The sequence below is a fragment of the Miscanthus floridulus genome, chromosome 8, assembly GCF_019320115.1.
Source record: "Miscanthus floridulus cultivar M001 chromosome 8, ASM1932011v1, whole genome shotgun sequence".
In the NCBI taxonomy this organism is placed as follows: domain Eukaryota; kingdom Viridiplantae; phylum Streptophyta; class Magnoliopsida; order Poales; family Poaceae; genus Miscanthus; species Miscanthus floridulus.
The window spans coordinates 190263435-190276982 of NC_089587.1; the positions used below are offsets into that span (position 1 = coordinate 190263435).

Consider the following 13548-nt stretch of genomic DNA (forward strand, 5'->3'; position numbering starts at 1 on the left):
GTTCTTTTGGGATAATTCATTGATTTAATTTATTGACTACAAGCCTGACCCAAAAAAAATTTATTTGTTTATAGGCCTACGCAATCGTCTGCTTGTTGATGAAGCCAGACATTGTCGAGTTCAAGAATTTGCTAAGGACACCGTGTCGCGTCTCATAGATTTAGAGAACTAAATAATATTGAAATTATTTACACGCTTGTGACACGCACTTTGAATAGATGATGGACATTAATTTAGTTTAATATATAAGTCATTTTGTGCATTTTCATTGGTCTAACATGTTCAAAATATGTGGATTGAGTAATGTTTATCTAACATATTTGATTGCTTCATTTAGTTTGTAATATCGGAGACTTCTTGCAGATATAAAACATTATTTTAGCTATATCATGGAAAGGTCTATATAGTAGAGTTTGTAAGCCTACAGTGTCATGCTCTTAGTGACTGTTAATTTTACAAACTTCGTTTTTTGGATTAAATGTCAGTTTAATGTCTTACAGTATTATTATCTTATCGTACGATCTGTGTGTTTTTAGTACAAAAATTTAGTTGTCCCGTAACAACGCACGGACACACTACCTATTATACTATAAAAAAGAAAATGCTGCATCGTTTTTCCATAAACTTGCCCAGACTTGGTTTAACTTAGAACAAAACCAAAACACCTCAAATTTTGGAACTTACGTTTTGAAAATAAAGTGCTGAACTGGACAATACGACACACTTTTAGCTGCTTCTCCAGAGTGCTATGGGGATGCATCAATTCTGCTAGAGCAAATAACTTCAGAGAATCCATATGAAACCACCTTTACATTCCAAGTATTAGTTCAAACATCTGATAAATTCTTCAAGAGCACATCAGAGCTCTAGAAACTTCGAAGAAATGTATTGCAAGAAAAATGAATAATTCTTTTGCAGTCATCATTATACACTGGTTACCAGGGCTAGTTTTCTCAGTGGAACTCGGTAGCATTTTGATTACTACAAGCAGAGTCAAGGTTAAAATCTATACAAGTTAGCTGATCAGGTTCAAACCGGGGAATGGTGAAATCTGTGGGTTATTTTTTTCTCTTCGAGAGCCCAAAGCCCATGGTCATCTCTTTTTCTTTCTTTAGGTCTGATCATCTGCACAGGTGCAGCTGGAATGCGAGCCCACCACTCTCTAATTCGCCTGCGGAATTTTTCAGTGTTCTGTTTCCTTAGGGGCATCTCCCTTGTGTACATCTCTAGGAATAACATCTGTAGCAGATGCCTGGAAGGTACGAAGACAAGAAATGCAGCTGCGACAAGTACAGCTGCAGCAACTTCAGTGGCCTGCATAAGCAGAAAATGGTATTAGCATTTGCCAAACTGGAAATCACTTGTACAGCTCAAGTCTACCCTGCTTTATAATTCTGCGCAATAAATGATACATAATGTTGCAAAGGCGTAAATACATGTTGGGGTACAGAATCAGAACCAAGATCTGAGAACTTCTAAAGAAACATTCATCACCATGCCTTAGCTTGTAAAGTAAAATTTCAATTAGGAATATCAAAAGATTTTTTATAGATATTAGCCTGTGCCTCAATGGACTAACAGCCTGGTTATTATCAAGATATTGAAAGCCTGAGATGTCAAACAGCAAAGATCAAAAGAGAAACCTTAGGAACACAGGCAAACAAGACAGATCTGAACTTCAGAAGAGTAATATTTGCAGCTTGTAGAAAATCTTCTAACTTGGATATAGCCTCTTGCAATGTCAAAATCTGCTCAACAGCATTTTTACTTGGAGGAGGTTTCACTTCAAGCACTTCCAACAATTTTCCGTCTCCAATATACTTATGCCAAAGCATGATAATAGCAAAAGTTAAGATAACAAAGGGCATGATGTAACTGACGAGACCCCTGTGAAACAAAAAAGGGGAAAGCTGAATTAATGTGTATAAGCATACTTGATAAGATCTGACAACAACAATGAAATCACCTTTGAATAACATACAACATGAAAGCTAAGAATAGAAGTGATTTCAAAGGATCTTCCCATTGGCTGAGAGAGTAAACAATCTTGCCTACTTGAACGAAAGGGAAGAGTAACTCCTGCAATATATAAGGCAATCCATCAGAATACAAATCACCTTGCTACTGAAGTATCATTTGAGAAATAGGCTTGGGTAATATGAAAAGCCAAGGAACTCTAAAGAACTAATATGAAGCATGATTGCGTAAAAGTATTGCCTGCATCCAAATCAAAATGTTTTATAATTGAATCCATGGCAACAAAGAAGCTTACTTCCCATTACATGTGCCAGAAAAGGAAGATATAAACAAACCTGCATGAGGGCAAGATTTGCATCAACGCCTTCCACCTTTACTTGATTGACTGTAGCACGTGCTGACTCTATTCTCTCAGAGTAACAAATTGACTCTTCCAGGGCAGCCTCCAGAGATTTTGTTACACCAAAGCAAACAGCACAAAAGCTCATTTCCTTTTCAGTTTCATCTTTTGTCTTCAGCAGAAGAAAACCCATTCTAGAGAGAGCATACAAAGAAAATGGTACAGAATGGTTCTCCGACATTTTATCGACTGCAGAATCAATTGCCAAATGTCTCAATGAAGAATCCAAGAGTTGGAAATAGTTATTATACAGTGCTTCTAAGACCATGTCTCCTTTTGGAAGCTTTTCTGCTAAGCTAAAAGTAAGTGTTGTCTTAAAGTGGGAAGGAGCAATATGAAAAGCTTCTTTGACAGCAGAGTAAGGCTGGATAACGAGCCGGCTCGGCTCGTTTGGGCTCGGCTCGTTCTGGCTCGTTAAGATAACGAGCTAGCTCGGCTCGGCTCGTTATCCTAACGAGCCAGAAAGCCAGCTCGGCTCGACTCGTTAAAAGCTCGAGCTGGCTCGTTAAGATCGCGAGCTAGGTATAAAAAATACACAAAATATAATATTTGCATTTATCTAAAGTTTGAGAATAATAATAATACAAAAGAAATGCATCTAGACCGATTATCATTCAATTTATAGGGTCTAAACCAGTTACCAGTCAATTGTAAAGTGCAAGACATGAAGTAATACAAAAACTAATACAAGTTTTGATACTTTTTTCCTGAAAGCTTGGCTCGTTTAGCTCGCGAGCGGCTCACGAGCTGGCTCGAGTTGGCTCGTTATAGCTAACGAGCTAAAATCTTAGCTCGGCTCGGCTCGGCTCGTTGTGATAACGAGCCGAGTCGAGCCAGCCACGAGCCGAGCGAGCTAACGAGCTTCGAGTTTTTCGTCCAGTCTTACAGCAGAGTATCTCAAAATGCCCAGGATAGCTTTTGAGAGTGCTTCTGCTCTCTGAACATCTCCAAGATTGAACTTCCTAATAAATCTGTTCACCTGCAATACTTCACGGGTGATTGCTAACCAATAGTCTCTTCGTGAAGGACCTCCTAATTCAGGGAAATCGAAATAAATTGGTTCTGTCCTGTAAAATAAGGTGATGTTAGTTTTGAAGGCGATTCATTGAATGACAACTACAGAGTTCAAGAAAGCAGGTCTTGGAGAATGCTTCGCCCTTGCAATACTTACAAAGTGTTTGATTTGTACATCACAGCTTTATCAAAGAGGCGGACACCCAGCGGTCCAGTCAAATCACGCTTAATCACTTGATTTGAATCTGTTGATAGGTCGTACTTTACAATCTTATCCAAAGTTCAGCTAGGCACTGGGCGGAATCTAGGCACTGACCCTCAGCCTAGCGCCTAGGCGGGATTAATCGCGCCTAGGCGTTCCTAGGCGTTTTCCTAGGCGGTTTCCAATACATACTTAAATTTATTAATACATACTTAAGTACTTAAAAGAAAAGAAAAAATAGAAGACCAATGGTCATGGAACAGGGAGAAAAGAGAAGAAAGGCCCATAAAAACAGCCCAACCCACCTTATCCACCGTTAAAAACGGCCCAGCGCACCTTCTCCACGCCTCCTCCCACACCGCCGCTGCCCGCGCCTGCGCACCTCGAGCGCCTGCCGCCACGCGCGAGCGCCTGCCGCCCGCGCACGCGCCCGCCGCCGCCCACGCAAGCCCGCGCGAGCGCCCGCCGCCGCTCGCAGCTCCTCCTCCCCCACCGACGACCTCCGCCAGGCGCTCCTCCACCACCACCGCCGCCCGCGCAAGCCCGCGCGAGCGCCCGCCGCCGCTCGCAGCTCCTCCTCCCCCACCGACAACCTCCGCCAGGCGCTCCTCCACCACCACCGCCGCCGCCGACGAGCCGCCGCCGCCTAGGGGTCCGCCTACCCCCATAGGCGAGGCGGACACCCTCCGACTAGAGCCTAGTCGCGCCTAGGCGAGCGCCTAGCGGAACTATGATCTTATCACCATATCCCACTCTGATACTCTGAAAATAAAGAGCATGTGTTGTGAGGACCAATCTTCCTGCCAAAAAAATGAACATATTAATTGGTTTCCAAAGTGAAGCATGTCTGCCAGTTGAGAACTTGTATGGAATAAAACAATTCACCTGGCCATGCAGATATTCCAATATGTTGCAGTACCGGATGAATAGGCTTGTCTCCATCAATAGCTAGTATGCATTCTCCAGCATCAAGATGAAAACTTGAGGCAAGTGATGATTGCATGATACCTTTCACAGACCTCAATTCCCTGTAAATAACAATGATGATGCTCTTAGTACCTCACATTGGATCAATCATAACATCATGAACTACTAAAGATCCACAACCCCCTATTTCTCCTAATTTCTTCTATAACATAAATATCCTGAATTCTAGATCCAAATGCAACCATCAAAACCTACTCACAGCGCTGGAACAAAGAAATGTACTTCTTACACAACTTCAGTTGCAGAGGGATAACTTGGTATGTTTAGCTTACCTGGAATCATCATTTCAATAGTGAGGTTTCAATTATTTATGCACGAACGCAATATATGCTTTAACAAAAGACAGGTAAGATAGATCTCGAAATTCTGGACAATTTAAGAAATTTTATGTATTCATTACCTGTCTAAACTCTTGAGATACTTGCCATAAACAAGAAAGTGCAATCGGCCTCAAGATGAACTCGTAAGTGCGGCAAACAGATTGTGGACAGTAACCAGGTCAGCTATTATTGGGCATGAAGGTGCTATTCGTGCAAAAGCACTTAACCCGACTGTCTTCTTGTCATCAACCTAAGTATGAAAACCAGTAGATTATCATGTATATTGCCACAGAATAAATATGGTTGTCAGTAGAGAACTAACTTGAACAGTCAATCTTGTGGAATTTGCATAAAAAATTGACCCCTCATCCTCATCTTCAATCTCAAGGGAATCACGAACAATAGAACCCTGACCACCACAACAGAAAGAGAGAAAAACATAACTTAACAGTTAACACTGAAGGCTAAGGAAAATGAAGACATGGTCACGATCTTTTTCCTTTCAAAGATATCCATATGATGAATAAGGTGCCAACAAAAAGAATGCAGCCTTGAAAAATTCTCACATTTTCTACTGACGCATCCTGAGCGCCTGGGGTTTCCCATGCAAGCATCATATCAAACATCAAGCGGCGAAGATTCTTATCAGCCAAATAGTCTGGACGTGTAGTAACTTCATGAAGAGCTTTGTGGCAGCAATACTCTAAAAGGTCTCTTGCATATGTATTGGCCTCCTCATTACAATTGTGTGAAAAATCAGTCTCAAAGCTTTGCTGTAAGTTCTCAATTGAAAGAGCAAGAATCCTGAAATTGATGAAGTTAGGAAACAAAGCACTTTCACTTCATAACAGATCATCTTGGCAGGAACCAAGAAAAATCACGTCAACAACAAAGCTATGGTTAAATATGAACTTGAGAGGCTATAGGATCATGAGCCGATTTTAATATGAGTGCTAACTATGGCATCCTTCTTAGCATAGAATTGGTTCATTATATTATAAAAAATGAATTCAGCTTTAGTTGATCTAATTGTGCCCACTTTATGTAGCTTGCTCCCTCCATTCACAACATTGCCCAAACTTAATGAGAAACTCCACGCTGAAATTCAGTGTGAACTCTGGCAAGTTTAAGTGTGAAGTGCACATGTCCGGCAATAGGTAATTTCAGTCCTATTGGATTTCTGAAAGGAATAATTATTGACGAGTGGAATATATGTTGTTTTCTCCATTTCTTTCACTCATTGATAGGAAGAATAAGCCTTGCCACAGGACAAATATACCAATTAAATGCTCAGGCTAGCAAAATGTTGAGATTGCACAATCTTTTTCCCAGCAATCGCCCAATGGGGTTCTTTGTACTGTAATTCTAGACTTCTAGTACCAATCGAGTTTGGGGACGGCAGCAATCTGCTGCACTGCATTTGGGTGTAGTTCTAGTGCGATCCTCTGGAGCCGTGGTAAACACACCAATCACGATCACAAAAATCATTCATGCGTAGTCCCTGAATAATCAGTGGATAGCTCAGATTGAACTTCTATAGCCAACCCCTAGCGGAGTAGATTCGCGTCAGGCGAAGACGCTACCTTGAGCAGCGGGAGACGACGGAGTTGGCGACGGAGGAGAGCTGCGGGATGCTTCCGTCGCCGCCGCCCTCGCCGTCGATGACCGCGGTGGCAGAGGGGGAGGCGAGGAAGGCGGCGGCCGCCGCCGCCCGCCGCTGGGCGAGGCTAGGAAGGTGCGGATGGGCTTCTCCCGCACCCACGCCTCCACGATCCCCATGCCGGCCGCCCTCTTGTCTCCCCCGCTTCGGCTGCTTGGACTGGAAGCGTCGCGTTCGCGCCTTCGTTTACTCTGTCAGACTGGCAAGACGCGACTCGACTCGGGAGTTTCCGGCTCCGCCGCGCCGTAACGGCACAGTGCCCTTTGCGTGCTTGCTTCTTCGAGTAGGGTTGTCGACGAACGAGACAGGGGACTGGGAGCCTGTTCGCCGCCCTCGACCCTCCGAGATCTCCCACCGTCCAGTGCCTCCAGCTCTGGCCGACGAGAAATAGTGCCTATTGGATAGAGGGCTAATAAGTGCACTCCTTACTCAAAAACCATAATTTGTATGTTCATTAATTAAGATGTCATCAAATCAAATAAATAAAAAGATGACATGACACACTACAGTTAAAGAAGTGAGAAGAGAATCGTTTTTTAGCAAGAAACCATGTCTCCACAAGAAATAAGGACATGTTTAGTTCCATATGCAATAAGTCTGCATCGCATCTGGCCAGCCAGACGTTGTTGTTTGGTTGCTCTGATTTATAGCACCAGAAAGGGATTGAGCAGAGCCATCCTCCACCTAGCCGATGTAGGGAGTCGAGGCTGGGTGGAGGATGGCCAGAGTTTGAAGAAGAAGTTGACTCGTGGAGCCCACATATCAGCGATCGGAGGGGGAGAGAAGCAGTAGGGATATGTATTTGTAGTCTATACAAGAATTCAATGGTCTTTATCATCTACGCATGGATCCAATGTCATCAATCAAATACATACAAAATAACACGGTTCAAGTTGAATAAGGATTATAATACTAAATTTCTAAATAGATAAATAGTAATGAGATATCTCACGAGCTCAAAAAAAAAACCAAAACAAGGAGAAGAAAAAAAAAGACCCCCAACGCTCGAGGCCTGGAGTACGCCATGCACGTTGGCACGTGCAAGATCGGACGGCCGAAAAAAAAAATAAAAGAAGAGACGTGCCTATTAGCAGTCTATTCGTTTCGTCGATGATGAATTATTTACGGTTGGTTAGTTTAACTGATTTGATATAAAAAAAATATTATTCCAGGCGAACACGGTGCAGATCGTTTCTTTTGGTTGAGGATCCCCCTTCCGTCCGCTGCATTCCTCCGCGCGTGTTCTGTATCTCTCTCGCCCCCCTCTCGCTCTCCGACGACTGGTGGGCCGCCGCCGTCGCCACCGGCCCACCGTCGCCGCCCTAAGCCAGGTGCTGAGGCTTTCGTTGGTCTCTTCGCCGGCGACGAGCACCCACCAGGTACTCCCACCCCTTCTCTTCCCTTCATGCTGTGCGAAGCTGAGCACCGAAACCCTAACCTAATGCTATCTAGCTATTTGACGAGCCTCCTAACTTCGAAGCTTTTGCAAAAATTATTGGGTCCCATGTGCCCCTGTTCGTGGTGATCATTGTTAGCTGACTTCCTTATTGCGGTTGCTTCATTAATGGCTTGTTTGGACGCATAGGTATAATTGTTAGCTAGCTAATTTGTAGACCTAACTCATCCGAACAGGGCTAATTTTTGAGCCAAGCCTCCAACTAGTTGTTAGCCAATCCCCTGGGCTAATTTTTAGTCTCAGCTAATAACTAGCCCTAGCTGATCCAAACAGGCCCTAATTGTCAAAGTTTGCCCTCAAGGATTTAAATACCACATAGAAAAATACATGTTTTGCAATGCAGATTGAGGAATTATGCATCGGTCATCATTTATCCAAAACTCAAATAGCATGCTTAATCAATGCATTTTAACCCATTAGAAAACCTTGAATTGTTTACAAACCACCTTAAGCTTGTACACGATGCTGTAAGTTGTAACCATAGTCACAGGGAACAGAGTTGAAGCTGCATCGTTCTTGACCATGGAATGTGGGGACATTCTCTTTTGCGCCTTGTAAAAACCTTTCGCAATTAGCTTACCACATTCCTTGACCCGGTTGACCTGGGACTGGGAACTTTGTGACTATGGTCATGACATAATAGTGACTTTAGCAACAGAAAAAATGCAGGAACAGATATCCCAAATGACATAGATATGCGGGGAGGGAGGTCTTCATGACCAGTGCTGACAGGGTGACGTCAATTGCTAGGCTTAGAGAATTAGGGACTTGTGATTTTGTACTGATTTCTGCGCTGAAATTTCGTTTTGGGTATTTTGCAGAAACCATATAGTTGTCTGCCTGCACCTCTGCAAACTTTTTATTTAATTTGTTGGCTCTCAAAAATATAAATATCATATATCACCTTGCATAATGTTCTACAAATTATCACTGCTAGAAACTATACGCCACAAATTTGTGCTAGATCCTGACATTGCCTTAGAGTAAGTGTTTTTTTAAATATTAATCAGCATGCTGTTTTTCCCCTTTCTTTGTTTGCTTCACCAAAGTCCTTTCCAGGTAACAAATTGTCAGCCCCTTAAACAAATCAGTTACAAACCTATCACTCTGTTAGCTCCCTATTGATTGACCAAGAAAATACAGCAGACCACGCCAATGGGAATGTGGGATGCTATATTTGATTTCCTCAAGGGCCCTTAATGGTCATTTGTGTGTTTCATTCCTTGACAGTATTATGTGTTCATGGTTTATTTCTTCCATAGGACTCAGGTTAAATGTAATGCAATTTATGTCCGTTTCATTCACTAACCTACACTTGTTCATAGCTTGTGCATGAACAGAGGGACTATAGTATGAACTTATGTTTCTTTATCTTTTCCTCCTTGGACCTAAGTGACAACTTCTAACATTAGGCTTCCTTGAAACCATTGGTAACTACATATCACTTATTGGCAAAACTATTATGTTCTGAGCCTCTGAGGATTGGTTAAATGATTTTACTACTAAAGCCCCTGATTGGTTCCAAGGAATTAAGAATTGGAAACTAATTTCACAGTCAATTTGTTTGGGTGCCATGAAGGATAGGAATGATTCCACTTGTATACTAATCCAACATAATGTGATTCTTCTCTTCACCCGTTAAATGTCTAGATCTGTAGTTTTCGTTTTGACTCCTTCAGCTACATGCTCCTCTCCATCTCTCCAAGGGAGAGAAGCAGTGAATCAATCTGCGAGGAAAATGATTAGAACATCTATAGATCCTTGCTGATTATTAATGTGAATCCTTCAATGGCTTCCGCCTGAACTCTCTTGCCTAGACATGCAGCGTGAGGTTAACCTCCACAAACACAAGGATCTGCTCCATGAGCACAATGGCACAACTGGTGCCATGGTTGCTCCCCTGCTGGCTGCTGCTGCTACTCTCCTGCTTGTTTAGATGTTATCACTTAGGGGGAAATTTCACTTCCAAATAGCACCCTGCAAAAAACAGAATTTAAATAGGCTGGATTCAGATTCAGTTTAGAAACAGAATTTGAAACACTTCCTAGAAATTGGTTTCAATGGTGCTGTATGATTTTTAGGCTATTTCTATTTTTTAGGGACCGTGGTGTGTGCGGGGGGGGGGGGGGGTTAAAAATTGTCATTTTCTTTGATCAGTGCCATTTCATTAAAAAAAATGTTTGTTTTTTTCCCACCATTTCAACCAAAAGTCATGTAACCAAAGCTTCTCTTATTATTATTTAAGATCCTATGGTCCATTAGACATGACGTGACATCCATATATTATGCATTCGGATCCAAATTTAGTAAAATGAACGATTTCATCAACTTTCAGATTCGTGTAGTCATGTACTTTTTGTGAATACTATGTGCTACTGTTTCTCTTTGGTTCTTCCAATATAGCTTCAATTCATTTGTGCAGAACTTTTCATGTAACAATCAGTGATGCATTCTGGTCATGTTGCAGTAAAGGATGATGTTTGGTGTTAATACTGACTTATGTGCTTCAAAGTCCTAGTATATATTAAACTATTGAATTGCTGTTCAATTGATAGACACTCTCGAAGTGTAGGATGAATTCTAAGCGTAGGAGGAGTCATAGCCCAGTTGAATACAAGGAAGGTCGTGACAAAGATTATGAGACTTCTGAAAGGAAGGATAACTCAAGATATCTAGATGACATATGTGATGCTAGAAGAGGTCATGAATCGGGTAGGCACTCTGATAAGCATTCCTATGGAACATCACGTGAATCCAAGAGGCATGATGACTATAGGAGGTGCCATGATAAGTACGGTGATGATTATGGTAGAAGCCATCCAAGAGCCTCTCGGTCAGACCGGGAATCAAGGGTTGATACTTATTATGATCGCTCAAAACATGATAGCACATCTGGTAGATCACGTGGTGACCAGCGAGATGTTGGCAGATACGGAGAAAAATCTGTCAATCGAGATCAGAGGAGTATAAATGAAGGAAAGCAGGAGTCCCCTCGTGGCTTTCAAAAGAATGATGGTGGAGAATACAATAAATATACAGATGCAAGAAAGCAAGAGTACAGAGGTTATGGAGATGATAGAGATCATCACAGGGTTGTTCGTAAGAACAAGGAAACCATCAAAGAGGACGAGGTCCTGAAGAGGAGGAATGGAAAGGAAATTGAGAAAGAAGCTTTGGTGGAAACTAGGGAGAAGAAAAGTTTATTCAGCTCTACTGGGCCAAATGTTGATAATCCAGGGGGTTAGTTGATTTTTTTATTCATGTACTCTCTTTGTCTTTTTTGTGCATACTTTTCTATATTCAGTCTCAGGCAGCGTAAATTTATGGAATTCCACAGGTGCCAAACCATCCACAGCCACAAATGAAGCCTTGGATAACTCTGCAGGAACCGTAGATGGTGTGAATGCAGCTAAAGTTGCAGCTATGAAAGCTGCTGAATTAGGTACGCATTTCACTTTTTGTGTCCATTCCTGTCATATCTCCAAGGCCTATATTCTCCTTAGCTAATTTGTTTTTTTCTCTGGTGCTTGTCTTTACATTGGCGCGTTCACCTATCAGCAATGCTGCATGGTTTAAAGAAAAGGGAAATTGTATTTGATGATTTTGATGTTCTGAACATTGCCCTGAGCCACTGATAATTGATAACACAAGAAACATATGGCATCCAGTGAGATGGCCATAGTAGTAAACATATTTCCTGACAATTTGAGCTGTGGCTTGCATCATTGACCATCCCTTCGTGTTTTATGGCAGTGAATAGGAACATTGCAGCATTTGGTCCTGGAACTGGGCGCCTATCCACTGATCAGAAGAAAAAGCTTCTTTGGGGTAACAAAAAGAGTAATCCTTCGGAGGAGGTAGGTTTCAGTGAATAATATGACCTTTTTTTTCGTTTTCATTTCATTCAGTTTGTTATCCCTGATGCTACAGACAAGTAAACGTTGGGAGTTGTTTTCTGATCGGGAGCGCCAAGATAAATTTAACAAACTCATGGTAATTCCCTCGCTTCGAAGCTCAGTTTTGAATATTTTAGTCCTTGCAAATTTATTCATATTCCATTTCAGTAAGACATATACCTCATTACTCTGCAATGCACTAACACGGTTTTAGAGTCTGAGGATGCCTTGGTGGCCATGGTATGTTGCAGGGTGTGAAGAGCAGTGCCCCAGTTCAGGAAAACATGGTGGAGAACAAGGCCGGGAGCTCGGCAGAAGCCAAGAAACTGGAGGAGCTCGACACCAACCTAGAGAAGCATTACATAGCAGGCCTCCGCAGGAGAGATGGCAGGACAGTCGGCCTTGGCCTCTAGACACACTGCTTGCAGATGCTGCGGCATTGAAAATTTCAGCGCTTGCTCTGTACAATCTACGGTATCTTGTTTTTGTTTATTCCTGCACTTATAAATTTTCCTGGCTGGTTTACGTTAACTGTGTTGCCGGGTTATCTTGAAGCTCTAGAACATCTATGTCTGATTGACACTCCTGTACTGTTTTGGCATAACCCGTCATTCTGTAGTAGTAGTTCGCACGCCGAAAGATGTTTGGTTTGAGGCTTAACTATGATTACCAAGAAAATTGGTTACGACCAACGCAACGGCAGGATCAAAATTTTGGTCATTAATGCTTCATCTACTTATTACAAAACCTACAGAATTCCTAGTTAGGTAAAAGAAAACTACTTTATCCCTGGTATTCTAATACGGACGTCGATAAAATTGTGAACCTGCAATGAAAAGTTGTGCTAGAAAACCCAAGTTAGGTAAAGGAAAATACTAATGTGCCTTCATATGCCATGGACGTGGATAGAATATCTGTCTTGGTTTGTAATATTTTGTAGCTATGGCATGCGTTGCACTACTTCAAATTTTAGTGCACAAAAAGCTTAGGCTTTTGATGAAGAAAACAATGAGGTAAGAACTCTCATTTTAACTTTTGGGTATTCACTCTGTTTTTTTTTACATGTCGTATTAGGTTTGTTCTAAGTTAAATATATTTATTTCAATTAAAAGGAATCTTAAATCCTGTGTTTAATGCTAGGAATAATGTTAATCCGAAGAGAAATTAAGACTACAGAAAACCGATTGTAAAGTTGCATATACGAATGAATGAGTGCCGCACACTCGCGGCTGAAGCATCAGTCCACATCAATTTGTTTGCGTAGATCCTAGTCTATATTTATGTTTGTTATTGATATCATGTTTTATCTCGTGCAATTTGGGATGAAAATCAATCGAAAATTGCCTATGCTTTTCAATAACTGACGGATTGTTCGGTTTTGAACTTTCAAGACCAGATAAACATATTCCTCCTTGATAATCGATTGGACAGGCAGATTCCTTCTTCTTCTTCTTCTTCTTTTATGTAAGGCAGATTCCTTCTTTTGTGGTTTTGCCACACTGACAATATAAATGTTACAGTAACTTACGATTGCGAGTCGAGATACACGTTGTCACATGAACCGATGGTCTTATCCGTTTTTTTTTCCTTAATCAAAATCACATCTTGGGCTATCAATCTGGATCCAAATTGGGCC

The 13548-nt window shown here is 41.8% G+C and overlaps 1 protein-coding gene and 1 pseudogene across 4 annotated transcripts; one reads left to right on the forward strand and one right to left on the reverse strand.

The window, feature by feature from the left end:
• Positions 1-795: 795 nt before the first annotated feature.
• LOC136477794 (uncharacterized) lies at positions 796-6907 on the reverse strand (annotated as a pseudogene).
• An 828-nt stretch (positions 6908-7735) lies between these two features.
• LOC136477795 (uncharacterized) lies at positions 7736-13268 on the forward strand. Of its 4 annotated transcripts, none has more exons than XM_066476047.1 (6): positions 7736-7939; positions 10589-11256; positions 11327-11458; positions 11770-11873; positions 11947-12009; positions 12127-13268. In XM_066476047.1, exons 2-6 carry the CDS (start codon positions 10590-10592, stop codon positions 12463-12465), a joined length of 1305 nt encoding a protein of 434 aa, XP_066332144.1. In that variant the 5' UTR covers positions 7736-7939; position 10589; the 3' UTR covers positions 12466-13268. The 4 variants fall into 4 exon arrangements, with proteins under 4 accessions (XP_066332144.1, XP_066332145.1, XP_066332146.1 ...); XM_066476048.1 differs by having other exon boundaries at positions 7737-7939; positions 11354-11458; XM_066476049.1 differs by having other exon boundaries at positions 7737-7939; positions 12164-12470.
• Positions 13269-13548: the final 280 nt, after the last annotated feature.